Source organism: Oncorhynchus kisutch, linkage group LG17 (genome assembly GCF_002021735.2).
Source record: "Oncorhynchus kisutch isolate 150728-3 linkage group LG17, Okis_V2, whole genome shotgun sequence".
Classification (NCBI taxonomy): Eukaryota; Metazoa; Chordata; class Actinopteri; order Salmoniformes; family Salmonidae; genus Oncorhynchus; species Oncorhynchus kisutch.
The window spans coordinates 67716782-67743585 of NC_034190.2; the positions used below are offsets into that span (position 1 = coordinate 67716782).

The 26804-nt window shown below is 44.3% G+C and overlaps 2 protein-coding genes across 5 annotated transcripts in view; one reads left to right on the top strand and one right to left on the bottom strand.

Moving 5' to 3' along the window:
* The first annotated feature begins 157 nt into the window (after positions 1 to 157).
* On the top strand, positions 158 to 10082 carry LOC109908154 (wiskott-Aldrich syndrome protein). 2 transcript variants are annotated; one of them, XM_020506675.2, is made up of 11 exons: positions 158 to 390; positions 3667 to 3807; positions 4033 to 4119; positions 4258 to 4351; positions 6221 to 6256; positions 6350 to 6382; positions 7619 to 7814; positions 8017 to 8192; positions 8380 to 8921; positions 9027 to 9135; positions 9275 to 10053. In XM_020506675.2, the coding sequence occupies exons 1-11, from the start codon at positions 283 to 285 to the stop codon at positions 9331 to 9333; spliced, it is 1581 nt and encodes a 526-aa protein (XP_020362264.1). In that variant the 5' UTR covers positions 158 to 282; the 3' UTR covers positions 9334 to 10053. The 2 variants fall into 2 exon arrangements, with proteins under 2 accessions (XP_020362264.1, XP_020362263.1); XM_020506674.2 differs by having other exon boundaries at positions 159 to 390; positions 7616 to 7814; positions 9275 to 10082.
* LOC109908153 (semaphorin-3F-like) overlaps positions 9646 to 26804 on the bottom strand; it is a 21347-nt gene continuing 4188 nt past the window's right edge. For all 3 annotated transcript variants that reach the window (XM_020506673.2, XM_020506672.2, XM_020506669.2), the window contains 16 exons: positions 24711 to 24871; positions 23523 to 23585; positions 23237 to 23356; positions 22940 to 23033; positions 22688 to 22807; positions 22322 to 22467; positions 22022 to 22136; positions 21852 to 21921; positions 21487 to 21631; positions 20888 to 21110; positions 20702 to 20790; positions 20533 to 20574; positions 20174 to 20331; positions 19979 to 20046; positions 19714 to 19841; positions 9646 to 10715 (listed from right to left, as the gene is read on the bottom strand). In XM_020506673.2, coding sequence (XP_020362262.1) covers positions 10305 to 10715; positions 19714 to 19841; positions 19979 to 20046; positions 20174 to 20331; positions 20533 to 20574; positions 20702 to 20790; positions 20888 to 21110; positions 21487 to 21631; positions 21852 to 21921; positions 22022 to 22136; positions 22322 to 22467; positions 22688 to 22807; positions 22940 to 23033; positions 23237 to 23356; positions 23523 to 23585; positions 24711 to 24871 — 2153 coding nt within the window. In that variant the 3' untranslated portion in view covers positions 9646 to 10304. The remainder of the gene's footprint in view (positions 10716 to 19713; positions 19842 to 19978; positions 20047 to 20173; positions 20332 to 20532; positions 20575 to 20701; positions 20791 to 20887; positions 21111 to 21486; positions 21632 to 21851; positions 21922 to 22021; positions 22137 to 22321; positions 22468 to 22687; positions 22808 to 22939; positions 23034 to 23236; positions 23357 to 23522; positions 23586 to 24710; positions 24872 to 26804) is intronic.

A 26804-nucleotide genomic window follows, 5' to 3' on the forward strand; every position in this document is an offset into this window, starting at 1 on the left:
CTAAAACTTAAGAAACTCCATAGTCAGACCATGAAATATAAGTAACACCACTCAACCATGATCAGCATTATGAGCGAGAGAAAGGGGGAATAAAATTGTGGTTGTCCATTTCCTGCTCTGAATCTTGGTGTGCATGTAACACATTGTAGAAGGCAGAAGAGAAACCATCTGCACCATTTCAACTTGTTATTCTAACAGTCAGTGCCTGTTTGAGGAAGAGGACAGAGGCACGTCAATGCTCAGCTCAGTTTTGATACTAAGTAGATATTCTGAGAGGGGACTATGAGTCGGGGATCTAAGTCTAAAGGAGTTCAGGAGTACAGTCCCAGCTCTCTGCTGAGCCCACAGGAGAATGAGAGGCTGGAAGACCTGCTGGGGAGGAGGTGTGCTGTAAGTCTTTCCTGGGGATGAGGGAGGGGAGGGGATGGTTGGTATGTAGACTAGGAGACTTGGTGTTTGGATGGTAGGTACTTGGTAGGCCTATGTAGGAAACTATCTGGTTGATGTTTGGCATGGAGGAGACCTGGTTGGATGGTGTGTGGCTATTTGGTATGTAGGTGTATTTTAGGCAGGTTGGTGCGGTAGTAGCACATGTCTAAGTGTTAAATAGCAACCAAATAAATAAAGGTTATTCTGGCATATTCTGTGTTTTAAATATGGCCTTTTATTAACAAGGTCCATGTATACAGTAAGATATGATTGGGCAAATGTATGGTTGCCACTGCTTCAGTCTCATCATTATTGTTTCACTTTTATATAAATGACTGAATTAACCCCTTCAACTGTGGCTCTGATGTGTTTTATTTAGTGCATGGCAATTTCATTAGATGTCATCTAGATATTTGGCAACTTTAAAAGTAATATCTATTGTTAGAAATTCAAACAATTAAACATTTTGCATGTACACCAATAGTCTCTACACAATGACTATTAAACGGGCATGAGTGAATGACAGGAAATTGTGGTGTAAACCACTTCCTCTGGTAACAGAATTAGAGGCAGCAGTTTGTACACTCAGTGTACAAAACATTAAGAACACCCAGTGGTGTAAAGTGTTTCATTTTGACCTGTATTTAACTAGGCAAGTCAGTTAAGAACAAATTCTTATTTACACTGACGGCCTACACCAGCCAACGCTGGGCCAATTGTGCACCACCCTAAGGGACTCCCAATCATGACCAGGTGTGATACAGCCTGGATTCAAGCCAGGGTGTCTGTAGTGACACCTCTATCACTGAGATGCAGTGCCTTAGACCACTGCGCCACCTGAGAGCCCCAAAGTAAAAATACTTTAAAGTAGTACTTAAGTAGCTTTTATGGGTATCTGTATTTTACTTTACTATTTTTATTTTTGACTACTTTTACTTTTACCAAAATAAATTAATGTACTTTTTACTCCTTATGTTTTCCCTGATACCCAAAAGTACTCATTACATTTGGAATGCTTAGCTGGACAGGAAAATTGTCTAATTTACGCACTTATCAAGAGAACATCCCCGGTCATCCCTACTGCCTCTGATCTGGCAGTCTCACTGTTTATTAATTGTGTCTGAGTGTTGAATTGTGCCCCTGACTATCTGTAAATGTAAAAAACAAAAAAATCGTGTCATCTGTTTTGCTTAAAATAAGACATTTTAAATCATTTATACTTTTACTAATGAGAATTAAGTACATTTACAACCAAATACTTGTAGACTTTTACTCAAGTAGTATTTCACTCGGTGACTTTCACTTTTACTTGTCATTTTCAGTATTTTACTTTTACTCAAGTATGAAAATGTACTTTTTCCACCACTGAGAACACCTGCTCCATGACAGACTGACCAGGTGAAAGCTTTGATCCCTTATTGATGTCACTTGTTAAATTCATTTCAATCAGTGTAGGTAAAGGGGAGGAAACAGGTTAAAGAATGATTTTTAAGCCTTGAGACAATTGAGACATGGATTTTGTACGTGTGCCATTCAGAGGGTGAATGGGCAAGACAAAAGATTTAAGTGCCTTTGAACGGGGTATGGTAGTAGGTGCCAGGCACACCGGTTTGTGTAAAGAACTGCAACGCTGCCGGGTTTTTCACGCTCAACAGTTCCCTGTGTGTATCAAGAATGGTCCACCTTCATAAGGACATCCAGCCAACTTGACACAACTGTGGGAATCATTGGAGTCAACATGGGCCAGCATCCCTGTGGAATGCTTTCGACACCTTGTAGAGTCCATGCCCTGACACTTTTAGGATGTTCTGAAGGCATTAGAAAGGTGTTCTTAATGTTTTGTATGCTCAGTGTATGTGCAGTCTGCTTTCTTTTGACATACCAACTTCCTGGTTTCTGAGGTAGGCCTAAGTCTGCAGTGGTAGTTGACAAGTCTAACAAAATATTATTCCCACCACAGAGAATGTGATGTCATTATTGGGGACAGGTCTTTGCTATGAAAACTACCCAAGAACTTTCCAAACCACTGAGTACCTGCTGCTTAAAGCACTCATCACAGGTAACTTAGGTCTGACAGATGTCAGACACTTTCCGTTGGACTGGTACAGTCCATTCTGGATAAAGACTTCCGATTGTCCTAAATGTTTGAACTTAACCTGAGCACACACACACACACTATCTACAGTAAGTAGAACAAGTATGTATTTGAATTCACTTGAATAGAGTTTGCACTTTTCTGATGTGCACTTATCTAGAGCCAACATACATATAAACTACACTGAACAAAAATATAAAAGCCACCTGTCAAGTGTTGGTCCCATGTTTCATGAACAGAAATAAAAGTTCCCAGAAATATTCCATATGCACAAAAAAAATGTTTTTTGCATTTTTGTTTACATCCGTTGGTGAGCATTTCTACTTTGCCAAGATAATCCATCCATCTGACAGGAGTGGCATATCAAGAAGCTGATTATTACACAGTACATCCAACCGCGTGTATGGCATTGTGAGGGCAAGCGGTTTGCTGATGTCAACGTTGTGAACAGAGTGCCCCATGGTGGCGGTGGGGTTACGGTATGAGCAGGCATAATCTACGGACAACAAACACAATTGCATTTTATCAATGGCAATTTGAATGCACAGAGATACCGTGACGAGATCCTGAGGCCTATTGTCATGCCATTCATCCGCCGCCATCACCTCATGTTTCGGCATGATAATGCACGGCTCCATGTCGCAAGGATCTGTACACAATTCCTGGAAGCTGAAAATGTCCCAGTTCATCCATGGCCTGCATACTCACCAGACATGTCCTCCATTGAGCATGTTTGGGATGCTCTGGATCAACGTCTATGACAGCATGTTGTAGTTCTGCCAATATCCAGCAACTTCGCACAGCCATTGAAGAGGAGTGGGACAACATTCCACAGGCCACAATCAACAGCTTGATCATCTCTATGTGAAGGAGATGTATCGCTCTGCATGAGGCAAATTGTGGTCACTTCAGATACTGACTGGTTTTCTGATCCACGGTATCTATGACCAACAGATGCATATCTGTATTCCCAGTCCTGTGAAATCCACAGATTAGGACCTAATGAATTTATTTCATTTGACTGATTTCCTTATATGAACTGTAACTCAGTAAAATCTCAGAAATTGTTGCATGTTGCGTTTATATTTATGTTCAGTATAATTAAATGTCCCGCGTGTGCACATGTGTGTGTGTGTGTGTAGTCCCTGGCCACTACCGTAGCACAGCTGTACATGGCCCTGCCCCACAGTCCCACCTGCTGGAGCCTGCAGCAAACTGGGGTGGCCTGCTTCGTCAAGGACAACCATCGCCGTTCCTACTTCATACGCCTCTTCGATGTCAAGGTAACAGGAACATACACTGTCAGTCACAATGATGGAAAATATTAATCAATCAATCAAATGTAGTTATAAAGCCATTTTTACATCAACAGACGTCACAAAGTGCATATACAATAACCCAGCCTAGAAAAGGACCATTTGTTGATCCACTGTTGAGAGGTTTCCCATGAAGATATGAGTTGAAGAAGTGTTGGCCTTTCAGTTATATTAACAGTTGGCTTTTCCCAGAAAGGACAGCTGATCTGGGAGCAGGAGCTCTATAACCAAATGGTCTATCACTGTGCCCGGCCATTCTTCCATACCTTCGCTGCAGATGTAAGCAAGCGTATCTTCCTCTACATTAATATGCCCTGGATACTCATGATGATGGCTTGACTGTAAATCCTAAGATGAGTGATTTTACTTTTGTCTTTTCATGAGCTTATCCAAATGTTTCTCTCCAATCCAATGCAGGACTGCCAAGTGGGGCTGAACTTTGCAGATGAACAGGAGGCTGAAACCTTCCTTAGTGCAGTTGATGAGAAGATCAACCAGAGAAACCGTCAAGGTCAGGGTCATTTGTTATAGAATTAAAGACAGAAAATTGTGTTGAGTTTTTTGGTATAGGATTGACATGACATCAGACTGTATATTAGGCTACTATGTTCTCCATGTTGGTTACGGGTGAACTGTCCCACTGGGCACAGACATCAATTCAACGTCTAGTCCATGTTGGTTCAATGTAATTTCATTGAAATGATGTGTGAACAACGTTGATTCAACCAGTGTGTGCCCAGTGGGGTGATGTTTGTATTTGAGTCATACAGTGCATTCGGGAAGTATTTAGACCTACATCCTCATAGACCTACACCCCATAGTGACAATGCAAAAACAGTTTTTTTTGATGAAATATACATTTACACAAGTATTCAGACCCTTCACTCAGTACTTTTTTGAAGCACCTTTGGCAGCGATTACAGTCCTGAGTCTTATTGGGTATGACGCTACAAGCTTGGCACACCTGTATTTGGGGAGTTTCTCCCATTACTGTCTGCAGATCCTCTCAAGCTCTGTCAGGTTGGATGGGGAGTGTCACTGCACAGCTATTTTCAGGTCTCTCCATTTTCATGCTCTGGCTGGGCTACACAAGGACATTCAGAGACTTGTCCCGAAGCCACTCCTGCATTGTCTTGGCTGTGTGCTTAGGGCCGTTGTCCTGTTGGAAGGTCAACCTTCGCCCCAGTCTGAGGTCCTGAGCGCTCTGGAACAGGTATTCATCAAGGATCTCTCTGTACTTTGCTCTGTTTATTATTCCCTTGATCCTAGTCTCCCAGTCCCTGCCGCTGAAAAACATTCCCACAGCATGATGCTACCACAACCATGCTTCACCGTAGGGATGGTATTGGCCAAGTGATGAGCGGTGCCTGGTTTCCTCCAGACGTGATGCTTGGCATTCAGGCCAAAGAGTTCAATCTTGGTTTCATCAGACTATTTTTTTTATTTTATTTTAATTTAACCTTTATTTAACTAGGCAAGTCAGTTAAGAACACATTCTTATTTTCAATGACGGCCTGGGAACAGTGGGTTAACTGCCTGTTCAGGGGCAGAACGACAGATTTGTACCTTGTCAGCTCGGGGGTTTGAACTGACAACCTTCCGGTTACTAGTCCAACGCTCTAACCACTAGGCTACCCTGCCGCCTCTGTCAGAGTGACCATCGGGTTCTTGGTCACCTCGCTGACCAAGGCCTTTCTCCCCCGATTGCTCAGTTTGGCCGGGCGGCCAGCTCTAGGAAGAGTCTTGATGGTTCCAAACTTCTTCCATTTCAGAATGATGGAGGCCACTGTGATCTTGGGGACCTTCAACGCTGCAGAAATGTTTTGGTACCCTTCCCCAAATCTGTGCCTCGACACAGTCCTGTCTCGGAGCTCTATAGACAATTAATTCGACCTCATGGCTTGGTTTCTGCTCTGACATGCACTGTCAACTGTGGGACCTTATATAGACAGGTGTGTGCCTTTTCAAATTATGTCCAATCAATTGAATTTACCACAGGTGGACTCCAATCAAGTTGTAGAAACATCTCAAGGATGATCAATGGAAACAGGATGCACCTGAGCTCAATTTCAAAAAAACTGTTTTCACTTTGTCATGATGGGGTATTGTGTGCAGATTGATGAGGGAAAAAAAGTATTTCATCAATTTTAGTATAAGGCTGTAACATAACAAAATATGGAAAAAGTGAAGGGGTCTGAATACTTTCCTAATGCACTGTATTTGAACTAATATATCTCTGACACTGGAAAACATAACAGATATTGTAATGTGTGGTTCCATGGAGAGTAGCTGTGGCATTTCAAAGTAAAGGTTGTGGTGAAGATGTGTAGATATGATCTCAACTGGCATCCTCTTGTTCCTCCTTCCTTCCCTCTCACAGTGTCAGAGAAGAAACATCGCCCCCTGCCTTCCAGTGGTAAGACTGATTTACACTGAGGCCCTTATCTGAAGTAATCCCAAAATAACCCTTGTATTCTCCCTGAACTAATTATGTGTGTTTTACTTACAGACGGAGGGGGACGACCTCCACTTCCTGGTAAAGGTGAGTATCCCTCATTCCATTGAATGTGTTATACCTGGGCTCCCAAGTGGCGCAGCGGTCTAACACACTGTATCGCAGTGCTAGAGGCGTCACTACAGACCGTGGTTCGTTCCCAGCCTGTATCACAACTGGCCTTGATCGGGAGTCCCATAGTGCAGCTCACAATTGCCTTGTCCTGGTTAGGGTTTGGCTGGTGTAAGCCGTCATTGTGAATAATAATTTGATCTTAACTGACTTAAATAAAGGTTAAATAGAAAAATTACTAAATATATACCGTTCAAAAGTTTGGGGTCACTTAGAAATCTCTATATTTTTTTTAAAAGAAAAGCACATTTTTTCTCCATTAAAATAACATCAAATTGATCAGAAATACAGTGTAGACATTGTTAATGTTGTAAATGACTATTGTAGCTGTGGGTACTATTTAACGAAGCTGCCAGTTGAGGACTTGTGAGGTGTCTGTTTCTCAAACTAGACACTCTAATGTAATTGTCCTCTTGCTCAGTTGTGCACCGGGGCCTCCCACTCCTCTTTCTATTCTGGTTAGGGCCAGTTTGTGCTGTTCTGTGAAGGGAGAAGTACACAGCATTGTTTGAGATTTTCAGTTTCTTGGCAATTTGGAATAGCCTTCATTTCAAGAATAGACTGACGAGTTTCAGAAGAAAGGTCTTTGTTTCTGTCCATTTTGAGCCGTAATCGAACCCACAAATGCTGATGCTCCAGATACTCAACTCGTCTAAAGAATGCCAGTTTTATTGCTTCGTTAATCAGCACAACAGTTTTCAGCTGTGTTAACATAATTGCAAAAGTGTTTTCTAGTAATCAATTAGCCTTTTAAAATGATAAACTTGGATTAGCTAACACAACGTGCCATTGGAACACAGGAGTGTTGGTTGCTGATAATGGGCCTCTGTACGCCTATGTAGATATTCCATAAAATAATCTGCTGTTTCCAGCTACAATAGTCATTTACAACATTAACAATGTCTACACTGTATTTCTGATCAATTTTATGTTATTTTAATGGACAAAAAATTATATTTTCTTTAAAAGAAAAATACATTTCTAAGTGACCCCAAACTGTTGAACAGTAGTATATATCTACCTCAGGCACAATAACTAACTGACCCAATATCTAAACTGTAAACATATACACTACACATCTCTGACAAGATATCTTTACCCAAGAGAGACATATAGTGTGACTTATACATGTACACTTCCATTGTAAAGCAGGACCTGGCAGTCCCACTTCTCCCTCCATGGTCACCATGGACATCCAGAACCCAGACATCCAGGCTTCACGCTACCGCTCCGTCACACCTGTACCTGCCCCTGCCTTTGTCAGTAAGGGAAAGAAGGACAAGAAAAAGGACAAGAAGAAGAGCAGTAAACTCTCCAAAGCAGACATTGGAGCACCCAGTGGGTTCAAGTGAGTGGATACTAAAGTGCACACATATAAGCAGGCAGTTAAATAAAGCCTTCATAATCTATCACAACACATTTAACTCAATAAAAACTTGTCATAAAATTGTTTGTCCTCAATTTGCTTAATTTACAAATCCAGGATTGTATCCAATCGTGCCACTCATTCAGGTGTATTTTCCTCTTCCTCTCTCTCCTCCCCTCCTCAGACATGTGAGTCATGTGGGCTGGGACCCCAACAACCTGGACCCTGACCTGAAGAAGCTGCTGTCCTGTGCTGGGATCAGTGAGGCTGAGTTGAAGGATGAGGAGACCTCCCAACTCATCCAACAAGTCATTGAGAACTCAGGCGGCATGGAGGCAGTCAAAAAGGCCATGAACACTGGTGAGTGTCATTCTGAGTGTCTGTCTACTGGTCTAAAGTTCATCATCACTTCAGTGGATGTATTGAATTGTACTTCACTGTAGGCTACTGTTCTGGTGTACTCTGTTATATAATTTTATTACTAAATGTAAATCAAACGATTTTTGTAATCCAAAATGTTTCTGTTTTTTCATCCCATTTCATATAGGGCCTCCTCACCCTCCGCCTGGTAGGCAGGGTCCTCTCCCCCCAGTACCAGGGAGCTGTTCCTCCCCTCCTGCCCCTCCTCCTCCACGGGGAGGTCGCTCTGGCCCCCTGCCCCCTGTCCCAGGACAGCCAGGGCGTGGCCCGCCCCCCTCCCAGCCCCCTCCTTCACGTGGAGCCCTGCCACCTCCACCCCTGTTAGGCGGCCGAGGTGGACTCCCACCACCTCCACCCTCTGTGTCCCATAGTTCTCTTCCACCTCCCCCTCCCCCTGGTCACCATCTCTCCATGCCTGCACCTCCTCCTCCTGCTCCATCCACCCCCAGTCGAGGAGGCCCAGCACCTCCTCCACCTCCTCCTCCCCCGCCTCCCCCAGCCCAGAGCTCTGGAGACTTTCCTCCTCCTCCTCCCCCCTGTAAAGGTCCCCCACCACCTGCTCCTGCATCTTCAGGTGGAGGTGGAGGTGGAGGTGGAGGTGGAGGTGGAGGTGGAGGTGGAAGAGGAGCTCTGCTGGATCAGATCCGCCTGGGAAGGAAGCTCAAAAACGTAAACCCAACTTGTTCAAATACAAAATTGTCTTTGTCAGTGAGATTGAAGTCTACATATTTCAGTTTACATTATCATTGACCTTTGACCTTTTGTGTGTCCCAGGTCACAGACAGTCCTGAGCCACCTCCGCCTGCCCAGGAAGACTCAGAGGGTATCGTAGGAGCTCTGATGATGGTCATGCAGAAGAGGAGTAAAGTCATTCACTCCTCTGGTGAGCACCTTCTCATCCTAATCTTTCATTCATTCATTCTACAAATGTGTAAATTAAAACAAATGCATTGTGGCTTGTCCTCTTGAATCTTAAAATGAATCTCTGCATAACAGATATTCATTCCTCTCTTCTGTTTCAGATGAAGGTGATGAAGAAGGAGGGTATGATGATGAAGATGATGATGAATGGGACGACTGATAAGTGCATTCCGTACTCTATCATTTTCCACTCTGTAACCATGGACTTCAAAGTTAGGTTGATCCAGTTAGATTTAGGCCTAGATTCAGTCTGCAGCGCTGAAGATCCATGCTCTACCGCAGATTTTTATCTTACCGTGAATGCTGGAACAATGCCTTTAAATGTTAATTGCGCCGTAGTGCGGATCTTCAGCGCTATGGATTGAATCTAGCCCTTACACATGGAAAATGTACACCTGAAGAATGCTACAGATAAGGATTGTGTGAAAGGCCCAAAGGTTAAATAAATCAACAGAGCGTAGGACAGAGGAGGTTAGATGGGATAACATATATTTTTATATCTGTCGTTTGAACGTTTCCAGTGTAGGACTCATGCTGAGTATGTACATTACATTACAGTATGTTGCTCAATATCATTATAAAAGATGGTGAGGTCTTCTACACACAGTCTTCTTTCTACCTGTTCCCATTCAAATATTTGATATTACTGGAATGTAGTATTATAACTAATATTATGCACACATATGATTTCCCGTCTTAATCTTCTACATGTAGATATTGTGTGTTTTGTGCAAATATAAACAAACATAGGTCACAAAGGCGTTAGAGAGCGCAAGAGTCACCACAATTACGACATCACAGATGGTTTTAGTAGACAAATACATACATCATACCATACAATTACTATTTCTCAACGTTGAACAATAAGATGTACACATTTCCAAACTGAATAAAGAATGCAAAGACAAACGCTTTTTAATTATTATACATGAATAAACCACAGATCTATTATTATCATATGATATATACACATATCAATATATTACATTTCTATACTGAGATACTGGGTTGTGTGAGGGTGTCACCACCACCATACAAAGGGAGACAAAGCTCATGTTTGGTGTCAAACATGGATCTCTAGTCTATCATGTGGAGTCTTCTGGCTGGCTAGTGTTGGAGAAGTCCAGTCCTCTATCTGCCTTGGGTTTCCTGGCTCTCTGTGTGTCTCCTGGAGGTGCGTTTGGGCTTCTGCTGCTTGAGCCCTAGCTGCTCCCAGTAAGACTGACAGTACTGGTGGATCAACTTGATTTCTGGCTGGGATGTGGTGTCTGTGAGAGGGAGGGTTGGGAGGTGCTTCGGCTGCTGAGCGTCATGTTGTCCCCCCCGCCCATTGGGAGGGCTGTTGGAGGTCATGGGGTCATCGTCAGGGGAGGTGAGGGCCACCACGATGTCTCGGTCCAGGATGCGCAGCGCCACACGGGCCACCGTGTGTTTGAAGTTGTTCTCCGTGGACAGGCAATGGTACAGACCGGCGTCTGATTGGCTGAGAGACTTCAGAAGGATTCCCTGGGGTGTCTTCAGATACTCTCTGTCCCGGTTGAGCTGAGGGGTAGGGGGGAGAGAGAGTGTTATGGTGGTGAGGGGGAGAGAGTGTTATGATAGTGAGGGGGGAGAGAGTGTTATGGTGGTGAGGGGGAGAGAGTGTTATGGTAGTGAGGGGGGAGAGGGAGTGTTATGGTAGTGAGTGGCAGGGAGAGTTTTATGGTAGTGAGGGGGGAGAGGGAGTGTTATGGTAGTGAGGGGGGAGAGAGAGTGTTATGGTAGTGAGTGGCAGGGAGAGTGTTATGGTAGTGAGGTAGAGAGAGTGTTATGCTGGTGAGGGGGAGAGAGTGTGTAATGATAGTGAGGGAGAGGGAGAGTGTTATGATAGTGAGGGGGAGAGAGTTTTATGGTGGTGAGGGGGAGAGAGTGTGTAATGATAGTGTTATGGTAGTGAGGGGGGAGAGAGAGTGTTATGGTGGTGAGGGGGAGAGAGTGTTATGGTAGTGAGGGGGGAGAGGGAGTGTCATGGTGGTGAGGGGGAGAGTGTTATGGTAGTGAGGGGGGAGAGGGAGTGTTATGGTGGTGAGGGGGAGAGAGAGTGTTATGGTAGTGACGGGGGAGAGAGAGTGTTATGGTAGTGAGTGGCAGGGAGAGTTTTATGGTAGTGAGGGGGGAGAGGGAGTGTTATGGTAGTGAGGGGGGAGAGAGAGTGTTATGGTAGTGAGTGGCAGGGAGAGTGTTATGGTAGTGAGGTAGAGAGAGTGTTATGGTGGTGAGGGGGAGAGAGTGTGTAATGATAGTGAGGGAGAGGGAGTGTTATGGTAGTGAGGTAGAGAGAGTGTTATGGTGGTGAGGGGGAGAGAGTGTGTAATGATAGTGAGGGAGAGGGAGTGTTATGGTAGTGAGGGGGAGAGAGTGTTATAGTAGCGAGGGGGAGAGAGTGTGTTATGGTAGTGAGGTAGAGAGAGTGTTATGGTAGTGAGGTAGAGAGAGTGTTATGGTAGTGAGAGAGAGAGAGTGTGTGTTATGATAGTGAGGGAGAGGGAGTGTTATGGTAGTGAGGGGGAGAGAGTGTTATGGTAGTGAGGGGGAGAGAGTGTTATGGTAGTGAGGGGGAGAGAGTGTTATGGTGTGAGGGAGAGAGAGAGTGTTATGATAGTGAGGGAGAGAGAGTGTTATGGTAGTGAGGTAGAGAGAGTGTTATGGTAGTGAGGTAGAGAGAGTGTTATGGTAGTGAGAGAGAGAGAGTGTGTTATGATAGTGAGGGAGAGGGAGTGTTATGGTAGTGAGGGGGGAGAGAGAGTGTTATGGTAGTGTGGGGGAGAGAGAGTGGTAGTGAGGAGGAGAGAGAGTGTTGTGGTAGTGAGGTAGAGAGAGTGTTATGTTAGTGAGGGGGAGAGAGTGTTATGGTAGTGAGGGGGAGAGAGTGTTATGGTAGTGAGGGGGAGAGAGAGTGTTATTGTAGTGAGGGGGAGAGAGAGTGTTATGGTAGTGAGGGGGAGAGAGAGTGTTATGGTAGTGAGGGGGAGAGAGTGTTATGGTAGTGAGGGGGAGAGAGAGTGTTATTGTAGTGAGGGGGAGAGAGAGTGTTATTGTAGTGAGGGGGAGAGAGAGTGTTATTGTAGTGAGGGGGAGAGAGAGTGTTATTGTAGTGAGGGGGAGAGAGAGTGTTATTGTAGTGAGGGGGAGAGAGAGTGTTATGGTAGTGAGGGGGAGAGAGAGTGTTATTGTAGTGAGGGGGAGAGAGAGTGTTATGGTAGTGAGGGGGAGAGAGAGTGTTATGGTAGTGAGGGGGAGAGAGTGTTATTGTAGTGAGGGGGAGAGAGTGTTATTGTAGTGAGGGGGAGAGAGAGTGTTATGGTAGTGAGGGGGAGAGAGAGTGTTATGGTAGTGAGGGGGAGAGAGAGTGTTATGGTAGTGAGGGGGAGAGAGAGTGTTATTGTAGTGAGGGGGAGAGAGAGTGTTATGGTAGTGAGGGGGAGAGAGTGTTATTGTAGTGAGGGGGAGAGAGAGTGTTATGGTAGTGAAGGTGTGAACAAGGTCCAAATGTGCCTCATTTGTATTTCAAAAGTGAACGGCTATTGCTTTATAGATATTTTCCATTACTTGTTGATATACACGGAGTGGTAACCAAGATGGTGTAGCAGTCGGACGTCTTGTCGTGTCCCTTGTATATATCGTATATATCGTTTTTTTAACATATTTTTCTTCGCATATCTTTTAAAACATTTTGCTAAACCTCAACTTCTAAATACTCTCCTGCAACCCGCCTCACCCAATGTAGCTATTTTTCTCTAAAGTACTTATATTTACTTCGGATCCCCTCAACTGAAGCTAGCCAGCTAACTACCAGGTATCAGTCAACAAACCATTGCTAGCGGTCTTCAGCTAACCGGTCATCAGCTAACCTTTAGCTCGGAAAGCTCTCGCCAGTTCGAACAACGCGACTCTAACCAGAGCATAACGGACCTATATATATATATTTTTTTAATCCCCGGATTCCCACCGTAAACTGAACATTTTCAGCTGGATCTTCACAACTAGCTAACTAGCTAACCGCAACCCCGGATGATTACTCCTGGCTAGCGTTTCCACCCACTTAGCTTGAAGCTAGCCCGGCCAGAGCTCCTGTGCTACCACCGAAGCATACTCCTGGGCTACAATATCCGGACCCACGACCGGTCTATCGATGTCACTGCATGAAGAGGCATAAACAGACTCACCCCATCGCGACGCCCCCCAAAGGCTAACTTTCTAGCCCTTGCTATCTCCTTGCTTGCTAATTCGGCCTGCTAACTGCTAGCTTGTTTAGCCCCGGTCCGCTAACTGCTACCTTGTTTAGCCCCGGTCCGCTAACTGCTACCTTGTTTAGCCCCGGCCTACTAACTGTTAGCTTGTTAGCACAGGCCTGCTAACCCTCTGAATCTCCGCGTCCCAAACACTCACTGGACCCATATTTACTTTCAATCTCTTTTCGATTTTTAATTTGTTTATACCTTCCGGTAACCTGCCTCACCCAATGTGATACGGAATCGCTATTATTTTTTATTTTTAGAACACACTCAAGAACCTCCAGAAGCTAACTAGCTACAAGCTATTTAGTCATTGTTAGCCACTGCTAGCGGCTTTTACCTTACCTGGATAATACTCGCCAGTCCAGCTTCCCTGCCCCATCCACCGCTGCCCCCTGGACACTGATCACTTGGCTACATAGCTGATGCATGCTGGACTGTCCATTAATCACGGTACTCCATTCTGCTTGTTTATGTTTTATCTGTTGGCCCCAGCTGCACTCAGGCTCTGTGTGTAGTTAATCAGACCCTCCCTGCCTAGTCATCGCCATTTTACCTGCTGTTGTTGTGCTAGCTGATTAGCTGTTGTTGTCTCACCTACTGTTTTAGCTACTGTTTTAGCTAGCTCTCCCAATTCAACACCTGTGATTACTGTATGCCTCGCTGTATGTCTCTCTCAAATGTCAATATGCCTTGTATACTGTTGTTCAGGTTAGTTATCATTGTTTTAGTTTACAATGGAGCCCCTAGTTCCACTCTTCATACCTCTGATACCTCCTTTGTCCCACCTCCCACACATGCGGTGACCTCACCCATTACAACCAGCATGTCCAGAGATACAACCTCTCTCATCATCACCCAGTGCCTGGGCTTACCTCCACTGTACCCGCACCCCACCATACCCCTGTCTGCGCATTATGCCCTGAATATATTCTACCATGCCCAGAAATCTGCTCCTTTTATTCTCTGTCCCCAACGCTCTATGCGACCAGTTTTGATAGCCTTTAGCCGCACCCTCCTCATTCTACTCCTCCTCTGTTCCGCGGGTGATGTGGAGGTAAACCCAGGCCCTGCATGTCCCCAGGCACCCTCATTTGTTGACTTCTGTGATCGAAAAAGCCTTGGTTTCATGCTTGTCAACATCAGAAGCCTCCTCCCTAAGTTTGCTTTACTCACCGCTTTAGCACACTCTGCTAACCCTGATGTCCTTGCCGTGTCTGAATCCTGGCTCAGGAAGGCCACCAAAAATTCTGAGATTTCCATACCCAACTATAACATTTTCCGTCAAGATAGAACTGCCAAAGGGGGAGGAGTTGCAGTTTACTGCAGAGAGAGCCTGCAAAGTTCTGTCATACTTTCCAGGTCCATACCCAAACAGTTCGAACTACTAATTTTGAAAATTACTCTCTCCAGAAATAAGTCTCTCACTGTTGCCGCCTGCTACCGACCCCCCTCAGCTCCCAGCTGTGCCCTGGACACCATTTGTGAATTGATCGCCCCCCATCTAGCTTCAGAGTTGGGGATATGCTTAACACCTCGGCAGTCCTACAATCTAAGCTAGATGCCCTCAATCTCACACAAATCATCAAGGAACCCACCAGGTACAACCTTAAATCTGTAAACAAGGGCACCCTCATAGACGTCATCCTGACCAACTGGCCCTCCAAATACACCTCTGCTGTCTTCAACCAGGATCTCAGCGATCACTGCCTCATTGCCTGTATCCGCTACGGAGCCGCAGTCAAACGACCACCCCTCATCACTGTCAAACGCTCCCTAAAACACTTCTGTGAGCAGGCCTTTCTAATCGACCTGGCCCGGGTATCCTGGAAGGACATTGACCTCATCCCGTCAGTTGAGGATGCCTGGTCATTCTTTAAAAGTAACTTCCTCACCATTTTAGATAAGCATGCTCCGTTCAAAAAATGCAGAACTAAGAACAGATACAGCCCTTGGTTCACTCCAGACCTGACTGCCCTCGACCAGCACAAAAATATCCTGTGGCGGACTGCAATAGCATCGAATAGTCCCCGCGATATGCAACTGTTCAGGGAAGTCAGGAACCAATACACGCAATCAGTCAGGAAAGCTAAGGCCAGCTTCTTCAGGCAGAAGTTTGCATCCTGTAGCTCCAACTCCAAAAAGTTCTGGGACACTGTGAAGTCCATGGAGAACAAGAGCACCTCCTCCCAGCTGCCCACTGCACTGAGGCTAGGTAACACGGTCACCACCGATAAATCCATGATTATCGAAAACTTCAACAAGCATTTCTCAACAGCTGGCCATGCCTTCCGCCTGGCTACTCCAACCTCAGCCAACAGCTCCCCCCCCCCCCCCCCCCCCCCCCCCCGCAGCTACTCGCTCAAGCCTCTCCAGGTTCTCCTTTACCCAAATCCAGATAGCAGATGTTCTGAAAGAGCTGCAAAACCTGGACCTGTACAAATCAGCTGGGCTTGACAATCTGGACCCTCTATTTCTGAAACTATCCGCCGCCATTGTCGCAACCCCTATTACCAGCCTGTTCAACCTCTCTTTCATATCGTCTGAGATCCCCAAGGATTGGAAAGCTGCCGCAGTCATCCCCCCTCTTCAAAGGGGGAGACACCCTGGACCCAAACTGTTACAGACCTATATCCATCCTGCCCTGCCTATCTAAGGTCTTCGAAAGCCAAGTCAACAAACAGGTCACTGACCATCTCGAATCCCACCGTACCTTCTCCGCTGTGCAATCGCGTTTCCGAGCCGGTCACGGGTGCACCTCAGCCACGCTCAAGGTACTAAACAATATCATAACCGCCATCGATAAAAGACAGTACTGTGCAGCCGTCTTCATCGACCTTGCCAAGGCTTTCGACTCTGTCAATCACCATATTCTTATCGGCAGACTCAGTAGCCTCGGTTTTTCGGATGACTGCCTTACCTGGTTCACCAATTACTTTGCAGACAGAGTTCAGTGTGTCAAATCGGAGGGCATGCTGTCCGGTCCTCTGGCAGTCTCTATGGGGGTGCCACAGGGTTCAATCCTCGGGCCGACTCTTTTCTCTGTATATATCAATGATGTTGCTCTTGCTGCGGGCGATTCCCTTCCTCTACGCAGACGACACCATTCTATATACTTCCGGCCCGTCCTTGGACACTGTGCTATCTAACCTCCAAACAAGCTTCAATGCCATACAACACTCCTTCCGTGGCCTCCAACTGCTCTTAAACGCTAGTAAAACCAAATGCATGCTTTTCAACCGTTCGCTGCCTGCACCCGCACGCCTGACCAGCATCACCACCCTGGATGGTTCCGACCTTGAATATGTGGACATCTATAAGTACCTAGGTGTCTGGCTAGACTGTAAACTCTCCTTCCAGACTCATATCAAACATCTCCAATCGAAAATCAAATCAAGAATCGGCTTTCTATTCCGCAACAAAGCCTCCTTCACTCACGCCGCCAAACTTACCCTAGTAAAACTGCCTATCCTACCGATCCTCGACTTCGGCGATGTCATCTACATAATTGCTTCCAACACTCTACTCAGCAAACTGGATGCAGTTTATCACAGTGCCATCCGTTTTGTCACTAAAGCACCTTATACCACCCACCACTGCAACTTGTATGCTCTAGTCGGCTGGCCCTCGCTACATATTCGTCGCCAGACCCACTGGCTCCAGGTCATCTACAAGTCCATGCTAGGTAAAGCTCCGCCTTATCTCAGTTCACTGGTCACGATGGCAACACCCATCCGTAGCACACGCTCCAGCAGGTGTATCTCACTGATCATCCCTAAAGCCAACACCTCATTTGGCCGCCTTTCGTTCCAGTTCTCTGCTGCCTGTGACTGGAACGAATTGCAAAAATCGCTGAAGTTGGAGACTTTTATCTCCCTCACCAACTTCAAACATCTGCTCTCTGAGCAGTTAACCGATCGCTGCAGCTGTACATAGTCTATCGGTAAATAGCCCACCCATTTTTACCTACCTCATCCCCATACTGTTTTTATTTATTTACTTTTCTGCTCTTTTGCACACCAATATCTCTACCCGTACATGACCATCTGATCATTTATCACTCCAGTGTTATTAATCTGCAAAATTGTAATTATTCGCCTACCTCCTCATGCCTTTTGCACACATTGTATATAGACTCCCCCTTTTTTTCTACTGTGTTACTGACTTGTTAATTGTTTACTCCATGTGTAACTCTGTTTTGTCTGTTCACACTGCTATGCTTTATCTTGGACAGGTCGCAGTTGTAAATGAGAACTTGTTCTCAACTAGCCTACCTGGTTAAATAAAGGTGTTCTCAACTAGCCTACCTGGTTAAATAAAGGTGTTCTCAACTAGCCTACCTGGTTAAATAAAGGTGTTCTCAACTAGCCTACCTGGTTAAATAAAGGTGAAATTTAAAATTTAAAATTTAAAAAAGTACAAAACATTAAGAACACCTTCCTAATATTGAGTTGCACCTCCCTTTTGCCTTCAGAACAACCTCAATTAATCGGGGCATGATCTCTACAAGGTGTCGAAAGCTTTCCACAGGGATGCTGGTCCATGTTGACTCCAATGCTTCCCACAGTCAGTTGTGTACTTAACTAAAAATACTTGAAAGTACTACTTAAGTAGTTTATTGGGGTATCTGTACAGTACTTTACATTACTATTTATATTTTTTACAACTTTTAATCATTACATTTTGAATGCTTAGCAGGACAGGAAAATGGTCCAATTCACACACTTATCAAGAGAACATCCCATGTCATCCTTACTGCCTCTGATCTGGCGGACTCACTAAACACATGCATCGTTGGTAAAGGATGTCTGAGTGTGCCCATGGCTCTCTGTAAATTAAATTAAAAACAATAAAATGGTGCAGTCTGGTTTGCTTAATATAGGGAATTTTAAACGATTTATACTTTTACTTTTGAAACATAAGTATATTTTAGCAATTACATTTACTTTTGATACTTAAAACCAAATACTTTTAGACTTTTGCTCAAGTAGTATTTTACTGGGCGACTTTCAATTTTATTGGAGTAATTTTCTATGAAGGCATCTTTACTTTTAGTGAAGTATGACCATTGGGTACTTTTTTCCACCACAGTTGTGTCAAGTTGGCAGGATGTCCTTTGGCTGGTGAACCATTCTTAATACACACAGTCCATAGGAGCAGACAACGGATATCAAGGATCTAGAAAGATTCTGTATGAAGGAATGGTCTAATATCTAAGATCCATCTTTGATCCCTCCAGTCTCATAACATTTTGAAAAACATCTCAGTGCAGTTATCCTCGAGAGGTGCAGTATAGAAAGATATTGAAAACAGGGGTGGCAAAAATTTTGACCCGTAACTTTTTGAGAGAAAAATAATCTCTCTCTGTGAGCAATTATATTAGTACAAAATAATATAATTCCCCCCCCCAAAAAATAGCTTACAATATACACTGAGTGTACAAACATTAAGAACACCTGCTCTTTCCATAACAGACTGTCCAGGGGAATCCAGAGAAAAGCTATGATCCCTTATTGATGTCACTTAAATCTGTTAAATCCACAGTGTAGATGAAGGGGAGGAGACAGGTTAAATAAGGATTTTTAAGCATTGAGACATGGATTGTGTATGGGTGCCATTCAGAGGGTGAATGGGTAAGACAAAATATTTAAGTCCCTTTAAATGGGGTACGGTAGGTGCCAGGCACACCAGTTTGTGTCAAGATCTGCAACACTGCTGGATTTTTCAGGCTCAACAGTTTCCCGTGTGTATCAGGAATGGTCCACCACCCAAAGGACATCCAGCCAACTTGACACAACTGTGGACATGGGCCAGCATCCCTGTGGAACGTTTTTGACACCTTGTAGAGTCCTGTTGAGCGTGAAAAACCTGGCAGCGTTGCAGTTCTTGACACACTCAAACTGTTGCGCCTGGCACCTACTAGCATACCCCATTTCAAGGCACTTAAATATTTTGTCTTACCCATTCATCCTCTGAATGGCACACATACACAATCCATGTCACAATTGTCTGCAACTGCAACACTGCTGGGTTTTTCACACTCTACAGTTTCCTGTGGGTTTGAAGAATGGACCACCAACCAACCAAAAGACATCTAGACAACTTAACATAACTGTTGAAATGGGGTGGCGGTGGTGCATCTCAATATTAGGAAGGTGTTCCTAATGTTTAGTATACTCAGTGTAAATGTGATCTGAATTTGGTATTTGAATAATACTGGTTGCTTTTCAAAGAACAGAAATAGAAACCTGTATGTTCTTCCTTACCACTTTCCTTCTTCCTCCCCTTTGATAGAGCCACTTGACTGTGGCCTGAGGAGAACGAGACTGACACTCCAGAAATGTACTGCTCCCCTCCACACCAAATTGGACTGTCTCTCTCAGACGCTTTTCCACTGAAGGAGGGGAAGATGTTCGGAGGAGGGAGGAGGGAGATTATTTTAAATGCCAGTTCCTTGCACATTTTTTAAATGATTACATGATTTTAATGTGTGTCACTCTGAATTCTGAAGATTAAAGTGTCTTGACAAACCTTTGGCATTGAAGCCCCTGCACTGTCGCAGTGGATCTCCATGTTTCACATCCTGCCTTCGGCTCCTCCTGGGTAACAGAGAGAGAGAGCAGGGTTCAAGTACAGACACAGTAAAGAAGACGTATAATGTATCATGACACCCCTTCCACTGTTATTTGCTAGATGACGTGTTGTGGTGTGTGTTGTGGTCCTGACCTCTTGGTGGCGGGGGTGAAAGCGGAGCAGCTCTCCCCATCCCAGGCGCAGTAAGGGTCCCGTGCCAGACAGCAGTCGGAGCAGGCCCTCCCGTACACCCCACAGCGGTGGAGAGACACCTGAGTTAGCCCCGCCTCTGATGACACATACAGCTGTTGCTATAATGACAATGAAAACAAGAGGTCAGTATCAACAATATCTCTCTAGTATTTCCTGTTTATTAACAAAGAGAGAGTTTGGGGGATTGGAAATGAGGCAGACATTTACGTTGATAGAAGCCACAATCTATCTGCAATAGTAAAGATTATCTAACCCCTACAAAAAGGTACAAATAAAAGGAAATCAAGAGTTCAGATTACCCTTTTAGATGATATCTTCATTGTTTTGACAGCAGCATGTGTCTGTAATTAAATGTAATGTCTCACATCAGGATCTACAGAGCACAACCATTGAATGAATGTCCAAGGACAGTGGTTGGAGACTTTTGCTATAACTTAAACAATATTTGGATAATCATTATAGGCATACCCTGAAAACCTCCACTTCCTCCAGGGTGAGCTCCTCCATGGTGCTCGGATCCTTAGGTAAAACTATGACCTTTTGGACAGTGCCACGATCTGGAACAAGAATTTGGACAAAATACAAAATGTGAAATTCGAACAAGCAATGAAGTCCTTCAGTCAGCCAATTGCCCTGGGACGGAGAGCCTCTCACCTGTGCCCAGGAAGAGCACCTCGTATCGGCCGTCTACGGCGTCCACCTGGTCCACCACCAGGGCTGTGAAGCGGTAGTCCACACCAGTCCTCACCACCAGGGGGCGACGGTGGATAGGGTACACAGGGTGGTACATGAGGGGATGGGCTCGCATAAAGTTCACTGCCTCGTCTGAGAAGTCCTTCGAGGTACGAATACCTGGAGTAAATGTTCCTCCTGGACACTAGGGGGAGTAAGAGAGGGGTTGTATATTTTTGAGTAACAAAAAGAGAAAGAGAGGGAGAGAGAGAGAAGGGGTTGACAGAAGAAGGTCAGCCATGGCTGGAGGCGTACAGAGTAGAGGGGGAGGAAGGAGAAGTGTACTGGAAGAGAGAGAGAGAGAGAGAGAGAGAGAGAGAGAGAGAGAGAGAGAGAGAGAGAGAGAGAGAGAGAGAGAGAGCGAGAGAGAGAGAGAGAGAGAGAGCGAGCGAGAGAGAGAGAGAGAGAGAGAGAGAGAGAGAGAGTAAGCAATACATTGTATGAATCGACAGAGGTGAGAATCACTTGAATTTGTGTGTAATGTATTGAGTGGTTGCAGTGAGTAACAGGTCTAAACCTACTGTGCCAGGGCGAGGGTAGGGAATCTTGCCCGTGTAAACTGTCCACTGGTAGTTATGACCATGTTTGTGGGAGAAGGGTCCATTGAAGACGTTGCGGATGTCAGCCATGGAGTACACGCAGACTGCTGAACCCTTGAACACAGAGCTGGGAGAGAAAGAAGGGAGAAAGAGAGAATGAGGAATCCAGTAAGCATCAACCAGGGAAGTGGAAGAAAGAGGAGAGAGGTAAACCTACAGCTGCTATATGAGAGTACAAAACCATGAAGCAGTGACAACAGGAAGGGTATAGACAGAAGGGGAATGGAGAAAGAGGAGAGAGGGGAAGTATAAAAGGTGATGTAAGAAGGATATAATGGTGACCTTACCCAGCAGTAGTGAACAGGGCATAGATCACAGGGTTGCGTTCATCTTGCGTGGGCTGGATGAAAACATCCCCTGGAAGACAGAAAATTACCTTCCTGCAGATGAGAGACTCAGACCTATAGACTAATAATAACTAATGATCTAGTAAATCTTTCATTGAGGTCTGTCTCACTCAGTTCATCAAATGAGGTCTCCACCCCATCCTCTCCGATCACAGAGCAGATGAGGCGGGCTTTCAGGAAGCTGGTCCATCTGTTGACCAGGGACTTCTGACCCCCTTCGTCATCCTGGGATGAGGGAAGAGAAGGAAAGGAAAGGAAGTAACATAAAGGTAAGGTAAAGAGTTAAGGGAAGTGTATCACGGTATTATACATATTTTTACCTCTAAGCATTGAGCCATAAATGATCCACTATGACTGACATTCAGAATATGTTTATGTCTGGAGGAGTGTATGAACATTTGAACTCTCACCAGACACACTCGTCCCACTCTGGCCAGGACACTGGGGCTGGACCCTCCCCCTGCATCCAAACTCTTCTCCCGGAAGAAGAAGTAGAGTTTGTCATCATTCCTCTCTGCACTGTCAGGTATCTGTTGAATCTGAATAAACACAGGCTCTGAGAGAGAGAGAGAGAGAGAGAGAGAGAGAGAGAGAGAGAGAGAGAGAGAGGTGTGAGTGATGAAAGAGAGAGAAACTTGCATTTGTTCTCAGAATTCATTACCAGCAGTTTGCCAATTATTCTTATATATGTATCTGGCTAGAAGGACCATAAAACAACACCTCTTTCGGAGTCCATCCTTACAAAGTGGTGCTCTTTTTCAGGTGTAGTAACTCACCATTGAGCCACCTGGAGTCATACTGCTCTGTCCTGACTGCTGTTCTGCCCCCCATGGTCCTGAAGAGGGCTGGGTCTGTCCCCATGAAGTCTACATGAACACCTGCATACAGATTCCCATCTGCAGAGGAGAAGGAGAGAGAGGAGGGAAGAGGTGGAGAGGAGAGGTTAGGAAAAAGTGAAAGTGAGAGGACCTGTTGTTTTCGGTTTTGGGAAGTCTACTAAGTGTATTCATAAGTGAGGTGAAACGTACTGATAAGAGCAGCAATGTTCTCCTGGAAAGGATCGTAGGAACATTTGCCCTTCCCTGATTCTAGAAATCCAGGAACCAGTCTGAACACATAATCCTGGAAAGAGAGGGACCAGAAAAGCCAGATAAGGATCAAATGTAATAAAATGACAAAAGCATATAGACAAATAGAGCTCAGATCTGTGGCCTAGTTTGGAGTACTAGAGTGTTTAGTAATCCGGGCTGCTGGGCCTAAATATACACAGATATGCTGCAGTTGAATGTCATTTAGAATGATTTTGGGCATATTGAACCTTTCACCTCTGCCTTCCAGCCTCTGTTGATGAAGGTGCAGATGGGTTGGTAGGCTCCGGTCCCACAGGTGTACAGGTGGGTGCGGTTCCATGGCTCTATCATACGCACAAAATTTGCACACTCACCCTGGTGTGTGTACACAGATATGGGAATGTTATCAATTGTTGTTGAATGAAAAAAACAAGGCTATCTCTTTCAAAACTGTGAAATAGACCCATGAAAGTGGGACATCATTAGTTCATCCTGTAAGGAGAGAGGCCAGGGGTCTTTCACAAAGACAAGTTATTCTCACCTGTCCTCCTTTTCCTGTCATCCGACACTCCCCTTTTCTCTTGTCAGAGGCTGGCCAATGGATCTGTCAGGGAAAGACCACAAAGCTAAAAATGATACCACACACAGTAAAATAGCATTTTACTTGAGGTCTCTTTACTACCACATTAAATTACCACATTAAATTACCACATTAAACTAACACATTTTGCTACCACATTAAACTACCACATTGTACTACCACATTAAACTTTCACATTAAACTACCACATTTTACTACCACATTAAACTACCACATTTTACTACCACATTTTACTACCACATTTAACTTCCACATGAAACTACCATATTTTACAACCACATTTTACTACCACATTAAACGACCACATTTTACTACCACATTAAACTACCACATTTTACTACCACATTAAACTACCACATCAACCTACCACATTTTACTACCACATTAAATTACCACATTAAACTACACATAAACTACCACATTTTACTACCACATTTAACTTCCACATGAAATTACCACATTTTACTACCACGTTAAATTACCACATTTTACTTCCACATTAAACTACCACATTTTACTACCCCATTAAACTAGTACATTAAACTTCCACATCTTACTACCACATTAAATTACCACATTAAACTACCACATTAAACTACACATTAAACTACCACATTTTACTACCCCATTAAACGACCACATTAAACTACGACATTTTACTACCGCATTAAATGACCACATTAAACTACCACATTTCACTGCCCCATTAAACTACCACATTTTACTACCACATTAAACTTTCACATTATACTACCATATTTTACTACCACATTAAACTACCACATTTGACTACCACATTAAACTACCACATTTTACTACCACATTAAACTACCACATTTTACTACCCCATTAAACTACAACATTTTACTACCACATTAAATGACCACATTAAACTACCACATTTTACTACCACATTAAACTATCACATTGTATTACCACATTAAACTACCACATTAAACTACCACATTAAATTACCACATTAAACTACCACATTTACGACCACATTAAACTACCACATTAAACTACCACACTAAACTACCGCTTTAAACTACCACATTAAACTACCACATTTTACCTCCACATTAAACTTTCATAAAGGAGAGTTGGGTTTATGTGTGTTCTTCTTACAATGAGTGGCTCCTTGTTGACGTTGTGCATGTCCAGGGCCACCAGGTACTCCCGGCTGCCCAGGTAGAGACGGCCCTGGTCCTGATCCATCAGCAGGATGCGGTAGTCACTGGTGTTGAAGGAGAAGGAGAAGGGCCGCGCTGCTCTGGTGTCCAACAACTCTGGGGAGGAGAGAGACCCACCAGCCCACACACACGCATAGACGCATACATGCATAGACACACGCACACAGAGACACAAACTTAGTATAAATCATATGTAAAATAAGTTCTGTAGCAAGAGAATGGTACAATTGTAATATCCAGCAGAGGGAGCCATAACTTCTTTCTGCTTATTTCTTTGAATCTGTCACATGACATTTCCCTAATAATGACTACAAGTGCTTCATTTTTCATTTTTCACTTTTTCACTCAGCACTTACTGAACATAGACTAACACCATCCTCAAAGTAACAGAAAAAGTGTGAATGGCTCAATTTAGCTCATCTCAGGATGTATTCCAGAAGCTTTTAAGAATTAAATATTTTATGTATTCCAAGCTTCTGATTGAGTTTGTGGCATTGACTGAATGTACCGTGCCACTTTGTGGTTGTTATTGCAGGTCTCTGAGGACACAGTCAGATGAACTCTAAGTAAATGCTTTAAATCAGGTCCCTTCTTCATTCACCTCTCCCCGTATCAGGTCCTCATAATGACTGCTTTTACTGGAGCTGCCCGCTTGGCCAGGTCTCCCTTGTAAAATAAGTACCTTGACCTTAACGGGTGGTATCTGGATAAATAAAGGTGAAATAAAACTGACCTATGTAAAATAGCTTTCAAACTTTTAAGTGCTATGATGTAATTACTAAGTAGGGTACAAAACACAGATATCCCCATGTGGGACAGATGATAAATGGCATTTGGCATAGGTTTGTGAACAAACATCAGCATGAAGTACACATATACTGTTTTAGCCTGGCCGGAGTAAGGACATCTGTGTTTACATCAAAGTGCTCTGCCGTCTTCCTTTGAGGTGACTGTTTGTCTGAATACTGTTAACAGGATGCAGTCAATGTGCTGCTAAAAATAAGCTGCTGCGCAATCGGATCTGCACAGGATAACAAGCATCTCTGGCAAACCTCCGTCCACTTCATCCACTGGGGAAAAGTGGACTGACAGCCTAGGCTAAAACTAGAAACGCCACACCCCTGGGCCCCTACATGGCTGCTCTCATCCTCTCCGTCATAAACAACGTCAGTTGGCACTATCTGATAAACAAACACAATATGTGTCATCATACCGCATTTGATTCAGCTAAACCAGTTCCAGACATGAAAGACATAAGAAAAATGTCCAGATCACACCATTTTAGTGTAATGTACAGTGAGTATACAAAACATTAAGAACACCTGCTCTTTCCATGACATAGACTGACCAAGTGAATCCAGATGAAATGTATGATCCCTTATTGATGCCACCTTTTAAATCCACTTCAAGAGTAGATGAAGGGGAGGAGACAGGTTAAAGAAACAATTTTAAGCCTTGAGACAACTGAGACATGGACTGTGTATGTGTACCATTCAGAGAGTGAATAGGTAAGACAAAATATATAAATGCCTTTGAACAGGGTATGGTAGTTGGTGCCAGGCGCACCAGTTTGAGTGTGTCAAGAACTGCAACGCTGCTGGGTTTTTCCGGCTCAACAGTTTCAAGAATGGTCCACCAACCAAAGGACATCTAGCCAACTTGATACAACTGTAGGAAGCTTTGTCGTCAACATGGACCAGCATCCCTGTGGAACGCTTTCAACACCTTGTAGAGTCCATGCCCTGACAAATTGAGGTTGTTCTGAGGGCAAAAGGAGGGGTGCAACTCAATATTAGAAAGGTGTTCTTAATGTTTGGTACACTCAGTGTAAGTAAGGAAAAGTGAGGTTTTAAATCATTGTCTCCATAATGCAGAAGACAACTTAAAACCCATATCCATACTCTAGGTCACTGGAATAACCTTTATTTAGCCCCTTCCTCTGACACAGTTCCCATCAACCAGGAAACATGAAGAGCATAGTCCCATCCACTTGGGAGCCAGGCCCAGCTAATCAGAATGAGTTTTTCCC

Excerpts from the sequence above, each read along its gene's own strand:
- LOC109908154 (XM_020506674.2), top strand. The coding sequence starts at position 283 with ATGAGTCGGGGATCTAAGTCTAAAGGAGTTCAGGAGTACAGTCCCAGC. Across the intron at positions 391-3,666 it reads TGCTGGGGAGGAGGTGTGCT|TCCCTGGCCACTACCGTAGC; the intron begins GTAAGTCTTTCC and ends GTGTGTGTGTAG. Across the intron at positions 4,352-6,220 it reads CAACCAGAGAAACCGTCAAG|TGTCAGAGAAGAAACATCGC; the intron begins GTCAGGGTCATT and ends TCCCTCTCACAG.